Genomic DNA, 17,115 nt, shown 5'->3' with positions numbered 1-17,115 from the left:
AAAAAAATTCTTAATAAACAAAATATATGTTTTATTGTTCAGCCGAGGCTCCATTTGTACTTACAGCAACAGTATGAACAGCATCCCAGAAAACTTGCATTTTTGAATTCAAAGATTGCGCGAATGTTGCCTGTAATGAGTTAGAAGCTTCTATTTCAGTGCATTTCAGTAATAAACAGTTTTCAACCTGCTGCAATCTTCTCTTTGGATTATTCTGGAAACACTCCAAAGGAGCTGTGAACATCAATTCAATTAAAACTAAAATTAATCTCGCTCTTTTTCTCAAAGAATTAAAAGCGGGGCATGCCCAATCGCATAATTTTTGCATTCCATTTGCACCAATTGTTTCTATCATTTCCTTTGACAGTTTCAATGGTGGAGTGAACGGTTTTGTTACATCACCTAAAATAAAACCGTAATCAATATGAAGTAATCTTCCATCTTTTGTTACTAAAATGTTATTATCATGTCTATCACCTATCTTAAGAACATAAGTCATTACAGAATAAGCAGCTAAACTTTCTGTGAAAATGTCAATCTTTGATTTATCAACAATTCCATCAGGATTTGCCAGAAACTGCAAAATATTCATTCCATCTTTCGCGATATCCAAAATTGCCCTTGAATTTTCGATGAACTGACAGCATCCGAATGTTTCACTGAAAGCCAATGTCATGTATGCAGTAATATTCAGCTGCATCGAAGCGGATTTAAATATATGATCCATAACTTCAAACAGCTGCAATATCAATTGATCTTGTCTCATGTCATCTCCAATCTTAAAGATGACTCTATAAATTCCTCCTTTTTGGAGTTTGAACGCCAAACAAACTGGACAAAGTTTGGACTTGAAGACTTTTACATCAGTGACATCTATTCCAACAACAAACAAACTTGGATCCAATGGCAATCGCGTTGGTTTAAAGCTTTTGAGTTGAGAATGAACAGGATCGTTATTTAGCAAATCTCTAATTGTATCTCTTATAACAGTGGGTGGCGCTTTAGGATGGTTCTGTAGAAGATCATATAATCTTCTGTTCAAGTCTATTTCGTCTTCAAGCTGTTGTTTGACCTCTCCCGTGATTTGAGTTGTCAATTTTTGTAAAAGTGACGCAAAAGCTGTTTTTTCGACTTGTGCGTTCCAATATAAATAAGAAGCGAAAATTGGATCTTCAAGAGCATGAAAGACTAATATATCATCAAGTCCTTCTGTGTATTGACATTTCGTTGCCTGCAAGATTTGTGGAAGATAAAGAAGAATTTGTTGATGAGACATTTTTCGACAAGATCTAACCGCGAATTGTCTCACGCATTTAATATTATACAAATCAGTGAAGAATTCTAAAGCGTATTCAACATCAATTGTTTCTCTATCAATAAGCTTTTTCTCAATTTTGGCTCTTTCATCTTCATTTTCCCACTTGATTGCGCGGAATAAAGCTGGCATCAGTGCTTGGTCTTTGAAGCATTCTCTCATGTTGTTATGTAAGCAGTTTACGTCCATTGGCTGTAACTCTGCAAATGGTCCATATGATTTGATTTTTTCTAATTGTTTCGTTGCTTTTGGATCTTTGAAGGAAGATGATTTGAAACCAACAGCAGAATGTGTTAAATCATAGTACAATCTTTGGGATGGATTGAGATGACTTGGTGGTTTCCGTGGTGGTGCACTCAAAGTATGTAAAATTATCGTTGTTGGATCTGGACAAGGAGATTCGATGTAAATATGTACAAATTGAGAGAATTTAGAGAGCTTTAAAGGCTCTGATGGAGTAAAAATCGATCTGTAAAAGAGATCCGCGTCTTTTGGGTGTAACGTTGAATTTATTAATTGTAAATGAGAATCAAGAGTGCTAACTTCGATATCTTTGCCTGTATAAAGCCTTCTTATATGCTTTGATAGTTTTGTTGGCCGAGTTCCATCAAAAACTAAAGGAAAGAAGCCTAATCTTAATCTTGGAATCGTTGAACATGTGAAAAATCGTAATTGAGTTTGTCCTACGAATTTTCTATCTGTGTTAAAAGCTTTTGCAAAGAATTTGAAGCCAATTATAGAATCAACAGGTAATTCTGAAATAAAAATGGGAAATTCTACATCTCTATCCCAATTAAATACAAATTGTCTTCTTGATACGTTATAATCCGGTAATATTTCAGGTAACTTATGGTTTTCAATCTTAACTTGAGTTGAATATAAAATTATGGGGCATGTTAATGATTTTCCGTTGCAATATATTGCACATTCTGCTTCACATATGAGTGGAATAGATATTTTTGTATCATTATCGCTTATTATTGATTTTGGAGGTGGAATCTGAAAATAACGATATAAATTAAAATGGATTCCAGAATCAGCATCGACAATGAAAGACTTAAGCCTAACTTTCACATTAGATTCGAAGTTTGACGTCTTCGCCAATTTCCCACTTGGCTTTGACATCCAATCAACGTCAAAATTAGAACTTTGAATGAACTTTACAGTTATTCAAACACTCTATTACTTTGTAATATAATGGTGCCAAAATTCATGTAGAAATCATGCTTTTCAAAAATAATGTCATTTGACTGTAATTTTATATAAGGTTTTGCTATTTTAAATCTAATACTTATGCCCATTATATGAAAAATGAATGCTGAAAATTTATGGAAAATCAATTTATCGTCTTTCAAAATCAAATTCAATTCATTTATTGGAATATGCCAATAATTTCAATTGTCATCGATTATATCTAGATAGTTACTTTATTCTAGGCTTCTTGAAATCACTTACCCCATTTTATTAATTTTTTTTTATTCATTTCTATCGGCGCGCGGAGCGCGCCGATAGAAATGAACGTGTATATAAGGTAGTCACAAAATCTAAGTAGTGAGGCTCTCAAAAATTGAACCGTACTCCATACAAAATTTGTGTACCCTCACTACTTAGATTTTGTGGCCTTCAATTGAGAGGTTAGTTTTGATAGAGCACGTTATATAATTAAAAGGGAAAAATAAATAAAATTTAAACATTTAATTATATATAATGTAAGGAGTGTAATTCCAAATTTTCTAAAAACTATTCAAATTTGAGGATTTTTTTGGAAACAGTAAATCTAATATGTACATCTAATAACAACATGATTCATCACCTTTTCAAGCTCTGCAGTCAATTTTTTGAAATTTGATTGAAATAAATGTAGCAAAAATTACATTTCATTAGGGAATATATGAGTTTCTCTGGAAACAGGCTGATAAATTTTAAATTTTGTCCAATCAACATGAATGCATTGAGAAATTTGGATTGATTTTCTGGTAGAATCTGGAACAATTCAACCATGTATAAATGGATCATGTAATCATCATGAAATGTTAGTGTTAGAGTTCAAAAGAAACAGAATGAGTGGAAATCAAACACAATCTGAATAATTTTAAACGTATACAATCTTTAAGTTTGTATTTTGAATTCTACATATATGATTGTGTAATTCGTTCTTTCAAATTTTCGGATTCAGGCATGTTTTGATAAAATTCATTCCCAAAAACGTCAATTAACAATTAAATTTAGTGTATTTTAAATATATATACTTATTATATTTTATAAATTATATTAAATTCGCAAAATTTTAAGTTTTAAACAAAAATAAAAAATGTTCAAAAAAAAGGTAGTGGGGCTTCCAGGCGCGTTGCGCCCTCTAGCCCTGAAGATGTTTAGTATAAATGAAGTTTATATTCGGAGGGCTTCCAGGGGCTGCGCCCCTTCTAGCCCTAAGAAATTTTGCCCAAGACCCAAGAGGAGGACCGAACCCCAGCCGACCAGCCGTTGACTTTTTTGTAGAGCGCTCAAAATAGTATAACTTTGTCCGGACAAGTAAGGGTCTATCGTCGCTACAGGAAAAGTTACACGCGTTCCAAGGAAGTATACTTTGAGAAGCCTTTTTCCCCTTATAGAATGAGATAGGACGGTTATTTTACAAAACTGACAACACTTTGACCGAGTAGTTTTTTGTGCTGAACAAAAAGTGTCATATAAACATCTGTCAAAAACCGCTTTTTAACTTCACTTAAAATGCCACGTAAGCTACGTAAGAATATACGTAAGAGGAAGAGAGCATTGAAACATCCAATAGTAAAACTGACACCACAACAACAGTTGCAACAACAAATGATGAATGACCCCACTATGTTGCAACAAATGTCAAGCAACCCTATGCTTTTAAACCGAGTTATTGGTGCACAGAGTGGAGGTTTAAGAGCGGCACTTTTAGCGAAAATGGCAGGCTATGGTGGAGCTGCAGACGGAACAGCTTATAACCCTCAAAGTCAAATGAATTTGAGTTCACTCAAAAATCAAATAACAGATGTCAAAAAGTCAAACATAGACATACAGAAACAAATAAGTGAAAACGAAAAGAAACTAGAATATGACAGACACACAAAGAAACTCAATGAGTTAAACGTAGAGAAAAAGAAGAAAGAAGAACAACTGAAAGAACTAAGTACAGAGGAATATGCGAAAAAAGTGTCAGAAAAGCAGCAGAAGTAGCAAAAATGGAACAAGATGTTATAAATTTGAAAAACCATACTACTCAAATAAAGTACTGAAAGATGAAGAGATAAAAAAAAAGCCCTGAAGACATATATGGATAGCGATGAGTATAAAAAGAAGTTGAAGCAAATGTAAAGGCAGAAAAACTTTTACAGTTGCAAAACCAAACCGTACAGTATGAAAACTTAGCACATGAAAGTAAAAATAACGACGCAGCCATTCAAAAGGCAATGAAAAGTGCAGAATATATAAAAGCTAATAATGACTGGTTAGATGCCCAAGCCAACGCTAAAGCAGCCCAACTTATAGGGTCAATAAGGACAAAAATACAAGCGGATGAAGACAGTTCAAATGAAGCTTTAATGAATGCTGACTTTAAGAATGCTTCGAAGCTCTTCATAGTAAGGTGAAACTAGTGAACGACTTCTCATCTGGAAAGAAACTGAAGTCTGAAGGTTTCGACAAAGAGTTAAGAGAAGTAGCACAAAATATGACGAAAATAACAGATGCAGCAACGAGACAGGCAGTTCAAAGTGCCTATGACGCCGTTAGAGCAACTGTTGTGGAAGTCAAGAAAAAGAGTTACAACAGACCAAAACAGACCTAGTAAATGCTTTCTTAAAACGAAAGTCAGGTAGGACATTATGCTGCAGATGGAACATATGTGCCAGCTGTGGAACTTATATACCACCAAACCCTCCAAGAGAAGCACCTGCACCCGGACTACCTAAAACATTTACATCGTCACATGGACACAGACACAGGCATGCACCAAAACCAACACAACAACCAACAGTTCAAAATCCAGCACCACAACCAACAGTTCAAAACACTACACAACAACCAACAGTTCAAAACCCTGCACAACAACAACCACAAACAGAGCAAGGACACAAAAGAAGTAGAGAACAAGGAAACCAAGAATTCTTAAAAATGCTTAAGGAAGATTATGGTTACCCAGATACTCTTGACTTTAGTGACAGATATAAAGAAGCTATTAAAAAGTTCAAGGAAGGAAATACTGACCCGAACCTATTTAGCTTTATGGTTCAGCACCAAATGGGATATAATTTCAAACCTGGAAAACAAGCTCGCTAAGGGATATGATTTAATAGCATATCATCCAAATGACATGGATGAATTTACTCCGAGATATTTGATGTCAGAGCTAATGATAATTCAACTCTCTTCATGAAACGCGTAAAAATAGAGACGGAACGAAAGAAGAAAGGTTTATGAGTCCGGATGACTTAGATAGGGAACTTGTTAAAAACGGTCTCGGAATATATGAAATGCCAGCAGATGAGGTACAAGAAACTCAACAGGAAGAAGTTCAGATACAACCAGACATGGAAGAAATAGTTCAGCAACAACAGCTAGAAGAGCCTGAAGGAAACGAACAAGTCCCTCCTTTGGAAACTAACTTCACAGAACTAGATGAAGATTTGGAACAGCCGAAAAATCTTGACCCTCAACAAGAGTATGAGGTGAATATGGAATCTTCCAAGAGTCTAAGAAAAATTCGGCTGACATAGTAGAAGAATATCGAAAATGTTTACGCGACATACAAAAGACTCCAACATCAGATGAAATATTCAGCATAGAATGGAAGTACTGAAAGAAAATGTAACGCAAATACAATAATCCTTTTTACTTACGACCATATAACGTTCAATCTTTGGCTGAACTCGGTGAAAATAAAAGGTTAAATTTCAACAAAAACATATAGAAATGAAACATTGTTTAAAGTTCATTCAGAACCTAGCCAATATGGAAACAAACCTACTTTTGTTTCTGCAGACTATGGAACTACAATGAGATGGGGTCATAAAGCTAATCCGGATAGGTGGTTCATAAACTTACAACCTCAATTCCAAGAAGTTGTAGACGCAATGGAAGTGAATGGTGAACCAGATATAGCTGGTATTTTCAGCGCGGCTTTAATGCCATTGAAAGATATGAAAGATGCAGATATTTTGGACCAGTATGAAATGAACATGGCTGATGGAATATATACACTGACGTTCTAGAACATTTATCTCAAAGAACTACACAGAACCATAGAGATGGTATATTTGGTGAAGAGTTTAGAAAGAAAGTTAGGGAGAGAGAAGGAAGAGAACCTATTGTACATGACTTGCAAACGAAAGTTTGCAAAATGTCATAAAACTTACTTTGCAGACAATGAACCGAGAATGGATGAATATTTAAGAAAACTCAAATGGACAGTACCAAATGAAATGTTAGTATTGAAAACATGTTCCTTGACAAAATAAAACCAACTACAGAAATAAATGACGCAAGACTGAAACATTGGGTAAAGCTTTCCCATTCACAAAAGATATTATTGGTAACATGGAAAGAAAACCAGAATGGCTACAAAAACATATATTTGGAAACGAGCTTATTCATATGGACAAGCTCTGTTTGAAGAGCTTGAACCGGAAAACTCAGGAAAGAGTCATGCAAACAATACGCGAAAGACTCAAATACAAACTATGACAAAATCTTTCTAGGATATAGGTTACCTGAGATGGGCGACCAGAGCCCAAAGGCAAAAAGGACATGGGAAATTTACAACATACTAGGTGAACATGAGGCAAAGATGCTACAACTTGAAGCAGAGGGCAAGTTACCAAAAGCGACACCAAAGAAGAAGAGAAGAGTAGAACAAAGTGAAAGTAGTGAAGAAGTAACTTCATCTAGTGAAAGTAGTGGCAATGAAGGAAAAAGAAGAGTTAAAAACTCAGTCAGGAAGAAAGTAAAGCTTGGTACGAGTGGGTTCTATTATGACACATAATCCAACTATTCTATATTTTTACCCATATGAAATGTACGCCGCTCAGAATATAACGCCAACAGTTTTGGATGCCATGAACGGAAATGTTTCCGAATGGTATAACGAATGCGACAATGCCATTAGAAGGTCAGAAATAGTTCCTGGAACTTACGAATATACAACTGCTGTTTCTTATGGAAACGTAGGTGAGTTTGGAGAAGGTTCTTCAACAACAGTAGATATTGCTTGCGACAGGTTTCATATTATTTCTATTGACAACTCATTCTTATACGTGGAACAAGACATTGAAATAAAACCTTCTGCCAAGTTGTCTGACAAGAAAGGTTGCAATGGAATTTTCTATGTCGGATACCAATATGCTCCAGAAGTTTTCATGGGATATAAGATATATTCTAACTCTGACTTAGTTCAAACAGTAACATGGGCAAACTATGAATGGTTCGCTTTGAGAAACTCAGTACAACCACAAGCTAGAGAACAAACAGACGCAGTATGCAACTATTGAGAAAATAAGAAGACTTGACCCTAACGTTCCAGGAGTTTATGTTAACCTTTCTGGACAAACTGCAGCAGCAGTAACCAAAATAAACTGAAACTAAGAGTTCCTTTGTCATCTTTCCTCATCTTCAGGTTTTTAAGATACTTGCCAAACTGGGCAGGAAAATTTCTATTGAACTTACTCCAAGCAAAAATAACTTAGTCATTGCACCAACACAAGACCATTCACTATTACAGACGTAAAGGGAACAAATCAAAACGTCATTCGCCGAATTTTGCAAAGACAAAGTTGACTTAGACTTTGGTTTCTCAAACTTCAACACTGAAGTAAACTATTATTTCAATGCTGCTGGAGATGCTTGGGACCCAGTTAAGTTCACATGCGAAAAATTTGAATGCAAGAGAATAGAAAGCAGACTTGCAGTCTATATGTTGGACCCAGATATTTCAAATGCTTTAGCTGCCAAATATATTGCAGTTCCACTTATGTTCCCTATACAACCAAATATCTGTCAAAGACTTTGCAGGTGAAGTTGGAAACCAAAGTGCTGACCCAGGTGCAAGAACAGATATTGCTTTAACAACTGCAATGAAACATGCAGATACTATGTTTGTACTGTTCAGACGAACTATAAATGACTATTCTTGTTTCTACAACCCTGGTATTAAATATCATATAAACATAGATGGCAAATATTATCCAAGAGAAGAATATTCTACAGTTGAGGATATGAGGTCATACAACTTGACATTAGATGCTATGAACTTTAACAACAACTTCACAACAACCATTAACCCTGAAATGCAAAGTTCTATTATGCCATATGTGAAAGTATGGACTCATACAGGAGGTCAAAAAACTCAATATACAAATGGAGACCGTTCAAACTTTTGGCTTGGCATTCCATTTGCTGACTCAGAAGACTTTATGGGTGTATTTCAACTGTTGGTACAGTTCAAATACAATATACTGGTGACAGAGACGGTCCAGATGAATTGAGAGCAAAGAAGTTTACAAAACCAATAGCACTTTTCACGGAAGATGCTCTTTTGAAGATTCGTTCGATGAAACCTGCTGGGGCTCCTCAGATTGGCATAACGACAGCTTCCATCGAGCAGATTTTGGCAGCAGGTCAGTAAGTTGTTCTTGAACTGACTTCTCTCCGTCAAATATTGACAGTACGCCAGTTTTGACATAATACTGTATTATAAACTTTCCTTTAGTAATATCGGTCAGTTTTGAAGTTATATTTTTGTCTGCTTCAAGAACTTTCACCATTTCAGTTATACCAACTTTCTTTGCTTTATGAAAATATTTAGGTTCAGCAAAGACTGCTATTCTATAACATTTTCCATTGTTTGTGTAAAGAACTATTCTGTCAATGTATTTGTATTGTTTGTGAGTATAAACTTTGTTCTGCTTCAATTCAATAAGATATCCGAATACGTCCATCTTTTTATTCTAAGTAAAATGTCATTTCCGAAAAATAGAAGCGTAAGTGTTTCAAAAGGTTTAATGGCGGTGGCAGATGTGAAGTTAAATTCACCAACTCAAACAAACAGTCAAAGTGTTATTGTCAATGTCAAAGACAGAGATGTTGAAGTGGGAAACCATACGAAGACGAAGATGGTATAACAATTGTTCCTGTAAAAGAACCAACATATCCTGAAGTTACCAGAGACTTAAGTTCTGTTGCAGATATTCGAAACGACTACCAACAACTGAAAGACAAACTTCAAACTCAGAGAAGATTTGTCAAGCTTTAAGTATAATGTTAAACTTGGTCGAACACAACCCTGTAAAAGTGAACTCATATGTCATTGCACCTCATGAAGTTTTGAAAGAACTATTGAAACTTTTGACAGAGGCAGACGATATAAACATCAAAGAAATAGAACCCGACATTAGTTGCTGTGGTGTTTCATATAATGTCATTGACAAGATATACGTTATGAAAGGAGGTGAAACGTTGAACTTAAAGTATAGTTTCCCAGACGTCAAAAAATATTTGACGACCACAACATTTCATTAAAGTTTATTTGCTAAGTAAATGGCAGAAGACATAATGGTTATATACTATTACGACTAAAAACCCTGAGTCATATAATTCTATAACAACAAACTTACAAAGTCCTCAAGGACGATATTGTAAACTAACCTTAAACACAATGACGACTAAAGCCTGTTTTGCTCTTTTGACACCAGAAGACTTTATTGTTGTGAATGGTAAAAAATACTCCTTGAAGATACTTACTCAATATACCACCAACAGGTTTTGTTGACTTATTTAATACTTTAAGTACGGGTGTAACATGTGCTGCAACTAGAGCAGGTTTCATTATGTTTGGATGTCCGACTGAGTTTACTATAAACGATATGAGCTATAATACAAAAACTTATTTCTGGTTTTACTACCAACAGTTTCCTATAACAGGAAAAGGTGTCATACAAGGAATGTCTATTCCATTGACTTTAAGCACACCAATCTTATATATTGTTTCAAACTTAGGTTCAAAGTGTTATTCGAATGTCGACAGAAACTATTATGACCAAAAGATACTTATGCGTATAAACAATACTTTCTCTGCTGGTTTGCCTATTGTTCATTCGAATGCAGAATTTTCAACCTTAGTGAACTCAAACACTTTGGCAAGTATAACGTTGACATTAGTTGACGCAAACTTTGTTCCTGTAAAACTTTTATGTCCTATGTATTTGTCAATGACGGCAGAAAGTTTCGAATTGGAAGATGCAACTGGTGAAAGTATTGTATTACAAGAACAACTTCAACAACAAATAGCTCAAGAACAACAAATGCAACAAATGGAACAACAAAGTCAAGAATAAAAAAATAATATTTTTTTTATTTTTATAAAAATGTACAGAATAGATGTTTCAGATTTTTATGACTTCCAAGCATTCAGAAATATGTGTCCATTTCGAGACTATAACAAAGCAGTCGAGAATTTGAAACGTTTAGTCATTTATGTTGACTCTGCCCCAGAATGTTATGTCATGAAAGAATGGGATGTTGTCTTTAACAAACCAAGAGCAACAATAGTTTCAGAACAAGAATGTAGACAGAAACTTAAGAAAATAAAAATCGTACAAGTTGGCATGAAGATGTTAGATGCTTGGGATATCTTATTGTCAAAACTTGAAGATTTTTCAGTTCGTGGTATAAAGTTTTATACACCTTCTCCAAACTTCTATTCTATCTTCACTGGATATAAATACGAACAAGTAGAATGGAAAGAAAATATTATAGAAGCTTGGTTAGACCATGTCAAAGAAATTATATGCAATGGAAACGAAAAGGTTTATGAGTATATCTTATGTTGGTTTGCAAACATCTTACAACATCCAAGTGCTAAAAATGAAACTGCTCTCATTATAATTGGAAAACAAGGAACAGGTAAGAATACTTTCTTTACAGATATCTTATGCAAACTGTTAGAAGGTTATTCGAACCCTAATATGACAAACTTAGAAAACATCTGCGGTAAATTTAACTCTTCTATTGAGAATATGAAACTTATAGTTTGCAATGAACTTCAAAGTATAGATACAACAAAAGTTTTGAACTCAGATGCTTTGAAGAGTCTTATAACAGACAAAGTTGGAGTTGTTGAAAGAAAGTATAAAGACCAAAGAGTTTGTGAAAATGTTGCAAACTTCATTATGGTTTCAAACAATGTTGTTCCGATGAAGTTAGAAAGTTCTGACAGAAGATATGTAGTTGTCAGAACGTCAGATTCTCATATGCAAGATACAGAATATTTTGACGACTTAGCAGAAACTTTGACATCTGACTTTTACAACCACTTGTTCTCATATTTCATGACATTAGATATTTCTAAGTTCAATCCAAGACAAATTCCACATACCGAAGAGAGACAAACATTGTTAGAAGCAAACAAGAGTGTATATGAACTGTTCATAGATGAAACTGACTTTGTGTCATTAGATGAAAAGTCTTTATATGATGAATATAAACAATATTGTCAAGAATATGGTTATATGGCAGCTTCTAAACGAACATTCTTGGCAAATGTCAAAAGTCTTTTAGACGTACAGAATGGTGTATATACAAAGAAAAATTTTTCTGAGTAAATTTTAAAAAAAATATTTTTTTATCCGATAGAAAAGATGACGAAATTCATCTCAGTAAACAAGTACATGTCAGGACTTAAAGAAGAACTAGACCCATTCACATATTTGAATGTTTACTTCTACCATTTTGAAAAGTCTTCATTCAGCAAAGTTTGGAACATCGAACCAGTTAAGTTTGCTATTGTGACTAAAAATGGTGCGAAATTTGAAGACTTAGACATAGAAGGTTTGTTAACAGTCAAAGAAAGTTTTGACAGAAGGTTCTCAAACCTTAAAGAAGGCAAAGCATACAAACTTGTTATACCTTATGAACCAAAGAAAGCAGACGACTATGAATATTATGAGTCTAAAGTTGTAGAAGTTCAAGGTAAATTGGGTAAAAAGATTTTAGAGTCTAAGCCGGTGTTTACTCCTAAAGAGGAAGAGAACATTGACATTGACCCAGAAATGTTCTAAAAATAAAATTTTATTTTTACATGTCAAATTTCTTTTTCTCTGGAACTGGTTCAGGTTCTTTCTTCTCTTCTACTTTTTTCTCTTTCTTTTCTTTCTTCTTCTTTTCTGGTGGAGTTATGTCAAATTTGGCGCAACCATATTTATGTAAAAGTTCTTTGTCCTTTAATAGCTCTTCTATTCTGTTTTCTATTTCATCTTCAAGAACAGCGCATGTGTCTTCTTTGCATTCTAAGAACTTTTGTTGGACTTCATCTTTCCAATCGGCGTCATCTCTGTCAACAAGTCTGTCATTGACAAATTTTAAGACTGCTCTGCTTAATGTTTTATGGTTCTTGTCATATTCCCAGAAACAGAACTTTAGAACAAATTCACCTTTCTTGTTTACACTATGTAAGATTTTATGGTCGACAGATGTTTTGCTGTCGAAAAGCTTGTCTCGAATATAGATAGCGAAATCGCTAGACATTTTCTAAAAGATAAAAATTTTAATTTTTCTAAAAATATGTTAGAAAAAAAGTTTGCTGACATTGACAAGAAATTTGAGAATGTTTTAAATAAGAACAAGGTGAAGTTAGAAAATGCTCAGATAAAGCCTATACATGACAAGTTCTTATTTGCTCAGAATGGTATAACAGGTCTAATTGCACCACCTGGGTCGGGTAAGACTTTCACTTATCTTAAAATGGCTGCACAACAACAAGAACTAGATGAGAAGAACCCATTCTATGAGTTAGTTGTTATTTGTAGTACTTCTGGTCAATTTGACCAAACCGTCAATTCGTTCAAAGATATTATAAAGAAGTCTAAGTTAGTATGTATAAAGGATACTGAGTTGTTAGATTGGATAAAGAAGTACCAAAGAAGAGTTTTGAAGTATAATGCTATAAATGAGTATATAAATTCTAAGTTTAAAGACCCAAATGAGGAAATGCAGAGAATATTAGAGAAGAAACACTTCAGAAACAAACAGAAAGAGATAGAATACATTTCGAAGAAATTGCAATCTTACGATTGGAAGACTTACCCTCATAGATGTCTTCTTATCTTAGATGACTTTGCTTCTCATCCTTTGTTAAAGAACAGAGAACAAGATATGTGTCGAATTCTTAAGAAGCTCAGACACTTTAACATCTCAGTCGTAATATGTGTACAGACAGCAAAGAGTTTAAGTAAGGATGTTAAAAGAATACTTACTGACATAATACTTTTCCCGGATTGTCCGAAGACGATTTCATGGAACTTATGAAAGAGTCCATGGCAGGTAAGTTTGACAGACATGAACTATGGGAGAAGTACAAAGTCATACAAGACCCTCATACTTCTTTCAGAATTCATATCTACGCGAACAAAGTTCAAATTGTAAAAAGTCAAGCTTGAAAAATCTAAGTGTTTAGTCTTAGTAAGTCTGTTGTGGTGCTGGGGCTGTCGGTTCTTCTGGCTTTGGAAGGCATTCAGGAAGAGGAACGTCAGTCATCCGTTTGTGTCCTGTCGGAAGGAAAAACTTTTCCTGTCGGAAGGAAAATTTTTTCCTGTCGGATGGAAAAACTTTTCCTGTCGGAAGGAAAAACTTTTTCTGAAGTTCGACCAAAAAGTTCTCAATTTTCGAAAATTTGAATGGTTTACGGACGGACAACTGGAAGAGTTCTTCCTGTCGGAAGGAAAATATTTTCCTGTCGGATGGAAGAGTTCTTCCTGTCGGAAGGAAAATTTTTTCCAGTTGTCGGGAAAATATTTTCCTGTCGGATGGAAGGACTCGGAATGCCAGAAGGATTTGACGAGGCAATTTACCTAATTGAGCTACTTGAGCCATCTGAAGTCAAGCGTAAAAATAAAGAGTGCAATTTACTCTACTTGTTTGAAGTTGTCAAAATACTCTGTTATTTTTTCCTTTAACAATGGCAAATCTTCTTTGAAGGTAAGTATTGTACAACCTTTCATATCATAGTGTGTTTGAGGTAACGTATCTTGAACTATTTGTTTCACATCTTCATTTGGGGTCATTGAAATCGGTAAGTTTTCGCGATAGAACCAATTTCTGTCAGATTTGTAAATCTTAGCAAGGTCGTAAAAGCTTTTGTTGTTTCTTCTGACTAAATGCAACATAACCATATCTTTATCTTCTTCATTTTCCATCTCTTCAGTATAAATCATATACTTATAGTTCTTTTCCTTTCCTTTTGGTACCGAACGTGGTATTCTTTTCTGAATGCTTTTGTCTTTTGCTTCAAGCTTGTTTTCCATCTCTTCACGTTCTTGTCTATGAATTTCGTCAAGAAGTCTGTAAATATACCAAGCATAACGAGGCGAAGCCCACATTGCAACAGCATTTACAAGAAGTCTATGTACATAATATCCTCTCAAACCGTTTGGCAATTTTTCACGATTTTCATAGAGTTTTGGCGACTGTGGTTTTTTACTTACTCGCTGTTCTTCACTGTTTTCATAGAGTTTTGGCGACTGCGGTTTTTTACTTACTCGCTGTTCTTCACTGTTTTCAGAAAAAAGTATGTCTCGCTGTGCTTCGCTCAAAAGTTCTTGTGTGCTTTGGTTCCTAAACCAGTCTTGTGGTTTCTTAGTATCTGGAGCAAAACATGCTGTCAAAATACTTTGCATTTGGTACATATCGTCTTTGACCGAACAAATGAGACGGAGTTGTTTGTTAAACTGTATGTACTCATATTCTTCATTTATAGCTTCATGGACTATAACTGTTGTTGTGTTCTCTGTTGTTGACATATCTGTCTTTACATACAAAATAAAAAAATAAATAAAAATAAAACTAACTTTATTTTTTCTATCTTAAGGAAATTCATGAAATTTGTGCTGAATTCAATAAAAATAAAGTTTATGTTAGCATGTTAGATCTAACACGTTTTCTAACCTCTTTTCTAACATGGTCCAAAACACACAAAACTCATGAATTCTCGTGAATTTCCTTAAGATAGCAAAAATAATGTTTATGTTAGCATGTTAGATCTAACACGTTTTCTAACCTCTTTTCTAACATGGTCCAAAACACACAAAACTCATGAATTCTCGTGAATTTCCTTAAGATAGAAAAAATAATGTTTATGTTAGCATGTTAGATCTAACACGTTTTCTAACCTCTTTTCTAACATGGTCCAAAACACACAAAACTCATGAATTCTCGTGAATTTCCTTAAGATAGCAAAAATAATGTTTAGGTGAAGAGGTGAGATCTAACACGTTTTCTAACCTCTTTTCTAACATGGTCCAAAACACACAAAACTCATGAATTCTCGTGAATTTCCTTAAGATAGAAAAAATAATGTTTAGGTGAAGAGGTGAGATCTAACACGTTTTCTAACCTCTTTTCTAACATGGTCCAAAACACACAAAACTCATGAATTCTCGTGAATTTCCTTAAGATAGAAAAAATAATGTTTAGGTGAAGAGGTGAGATCTAACACGTTTTCTAACCTCTTTTCTAACATGGTCCAAAACACACAAAACTCATGAATTCTCGTGAATTTCCTTAAGATAGAAAAAATAATGTTTAGGTGAAGAGGTGAGATCTAACACGTTTTCTAACCTCTTTTCTAACATGGTCCAAAACACACAAAACTCATGAATTCTCGTGAATTTCCTTAAGATAGCAAAAATAATGTTTAGGTGAAGAGGTGAGATCTAACACGTTTTCTAACCTCTTTTCTAACATGGTCCAAAACACACAAAACTCATGAATTCTCGTGAATTTCCTTAAGATAGAAAAAATAATGTTTAGGTGAAGAGGTGAGATCTAACACGTTTTCTAACCTCTTTTCTAACATGGTCCAAAACACACAAAACTCATGAATTCTCGTGAATTTCCTTAAGATAGAAAAAATAATGTTTAGGTGAAGAGGTGAGATCTAACACGTTTTCTAACCTCTTTTCTAACATGGTCCAAAACACACAAAACTCATGAATTCTCGTGAATTTCCTTAAGATAGCAAAAATAATGTTTAGGTGAAGAGGTGAGATCTAACACGTTTTCTAACCTCTTTTCTAACATGGTCCAAAACACACAAAACTCATGAATTCTCGTGAATTTCCTTAAGATAGCAAAAATAATGTTTAGGTGAAGAGGTGAGATCTAACACGTTTTCTAACCTCTTTTCTAACATGGTCCAAAACACACAAAACTCATGAATTCTCGTGAATTTCCTTAAGATAGAAAAAATAATGTTTAGGTGAAGAGGTGAGATCTAACACGTTTTCTAACCTCTTTTCTAACATGGTCCAAAACACACAAAACTCATGAATTCTCGTGAATTTCCTTAAGATAGCAAAAATAATGTTTATGTTAACATGTTAGATCTAACACGTTTTCTAACCACTTTTCTAACATGGTCCAAAACACACAAAACTCAACGGTTTGACACATGCCATATGCCATTTTACTCAGAATTTTGTGCTGAATTCAGCAAAAATAATGTTTAGGTGAAGAGGTGAGATCTAACACGTTTTCTAACCTCTTTTCTAACATGGTCCAAAACACACAAAACTCATGAATTCTCGTGAATTTCCTTAAGATAGCAAAAATAATGTTTATGTTAACATGTTAGATCTAACACGTTTTCTAACCTCTTTTCTAACATGGTCCAAAACACACAAAACTCATGAATTCTCGTGAATTTCCTTAAGATAGAAAAAATAATGTTTAGGTGAAGAGGTGAGATCTAACACGTTTTCTAACCTCTTTTCTAACATGGTCCAAAA

At 34.3% G+C, this 17,115-nt stretch overlaps 9 protein-coding genes and 3 pseudogenes across 12 annotated transcripts, besides 1 other annotated feature; 8 read left to right on the top strand and 4 right to left on the bottom strand.

Moving 5' to 3' along the window:
- Positions 1-31: 31 nt before the first annotated feature.
- TVAGG3_0560600 (Class III phosphoinositide 3-kinase catalytic domain-containing protein) lies at positions 32-2,440 on the bottom strand (the record flags this gene model as incomplete). The annotated part of the gene is made up of 1 exon (XM_001579984.1): positions 32-2,440. One exon carries the CDS (start codon positions 2,438-2,440, stop codon positions 32-34), a length of 2,409 nt encoding a protein of 802 aa, XP_001580034.1.
- Positions 2,441-4,045: 1,605 nt separating this feature from the next.
- On the top strand, positions 4,046-4,539 carry TVAGG3_0560590 (annotated as a pseudogene). The gene has a single exon. A coding segment is annotated over exon 1 (494 nt).
- A 476-nt stretch (positions 4,540-5,015) lies between these two features.
- On the top strand, positions 5,016-5,686 carry TVAGG3_0560580 (annotated as a pseudogene). Its single transcript has one exon. A coding segment is annotated over exon 1 (671 nt).
- Positions 5,687-6,282: 596 nt separating this feature from the next.
- Positions 6,283-17,115: part of a mobile genetic element that runs on past the window's edge.
- TVAGG3_0560570 lies at positions 7,357-8,754 on the top strand (annotated as a pseudogene). Its single transcript has one exon. A coding segment is annotated over exon 1 (1,398 nt).
- On the top strand, positions 10,279-10,671 carry TVAGG3_0560560 (uncharacterized protein; the record flags this gene model as incomplete). The annotated part of the gene is made up of 1 exon (XM_051238495.1): positions 10,279-10,671. One exon carries the CDS (start codon positions 10,279-10,281, stop codon positions 10,669-10,671), a length of 393 nt encoding a protein of 130 aa, XP_051096319.1.
- TVAGG3_0560550 (uncharacterized protein) lies at positions 10,702-11,243 on the top strand (the record flags this gene model as incomplete). Its single annotated transcript, XM_051238494.1, has 1 exon — positions 10,702-11,243. A coding segment is annotated over one exon (542 nt), but the record flags the coding sequence as incomplete, so codon positions are not given.
- TVAGG3_0560540 (Poxvirus D5 protein-like family) lies at positions 11,587-11,937 on the top strand (the record flags this gene model as incomplete). Its single annotated transcript, XM_051238493.1, has 1 exon — positions 11,587-11,937. One exon carries the CDS (start codon positions 11,587-11,589, stop codon positions 11,935-11,937), a length of 351 nt encoding a protein of 116 aa, XP_051096317.1.
- Positions 11,974-12,393, top strand: TVAGG3_0560530 (protein of unknown function, DUF4108 family; the record flags this gene model as incomplete). The annotated part of the gene is made up of 1 exon (XM_051238492.1): positions 11,974-12,393. The coding sequence occupies one exon, from the start codon at positions 11,974-11,976 to the stop codon at positions 12,391-12,393; it is 420 nt and encodes a 139-aa protein (XP_051096316.1).
- TVAGG3_0560520 (uncharacterized protein) lies at positions 12,410-12,859 on the bottom strand (the record flags this gene model as incomplete). Its single annotated transcript, XM_051238491.1, has 1 exon — positions 12,410-12,859. The coding sequence occupies one exon, from the start codon at positions 12,857-12,859 to the stop codon at positions 12,410-12,412; it is 450 nt and encodes a 149-aa protein (XP_051096315.1).
- On the top strand, positions 12,896-13,503 carry TVAGG3_0560510 (protein of unknown function, DUF4106 family; the record flags this gene model as incomplete). The annotated part of the gene is made up of 1 exon (XM_051238490.1): positions 12,896-13,503. A coding segment is annotated over one exon (608 nt), but the record flags the coding sequence as incomplete, so codon positions are not given.
- Positions 13,790-14,203, bottom strand: TVAGG3_0560500 (uncharacterized protein; the record flags this gene model as incomplete). The annotated part of the gene is made up of 1 exon (XM_051238489.1): positions 13,790-14,203. The coding sequence occupies one exon, from the start codon at positions 14,201-14,203 to the stop codon at positions 13,790-13,792; it is 414 nt and encodes a 137-aa protein (XP_051096313.1).
- On the bottom strand, positions 14,236-15,129 carry TVAGG3_0560490 (KilA, N-terminal/APSES-type HTH, DNA-binding family; the record flags this gene model as incomplete). The annotated part of the gene is made up of 1 exon (XM_051238488.1): positions 14,236-15,129. The coding sequence occupies one exon, from the start codon at positions 15,127-15,129 to the stop codon at positions 14,236-14,238; it is 894 nt and encodes a 297-aa protein (XP_051096312.1).

The sequence above is a fragment of the Trichomonas vaginalis genome, chromosome II (assembly GCF_026262505.1).
Source record: "Trichomonas vaginalis G3 chromosome II, whole genome shotgun sequence".
In the NCBI taxonomy this organism is placed as follows: domain Eukaryota; phylum Parabasalia; order Trichomonadida; family Trichomonadidae; genus Trichomonas; species Trichomonas vaginalis.
The sequence above is the reverse complement of the archived record's forward strand: the minus strand, read 5'-3'. Positions and strand labels throughout refer to the sequence as shown.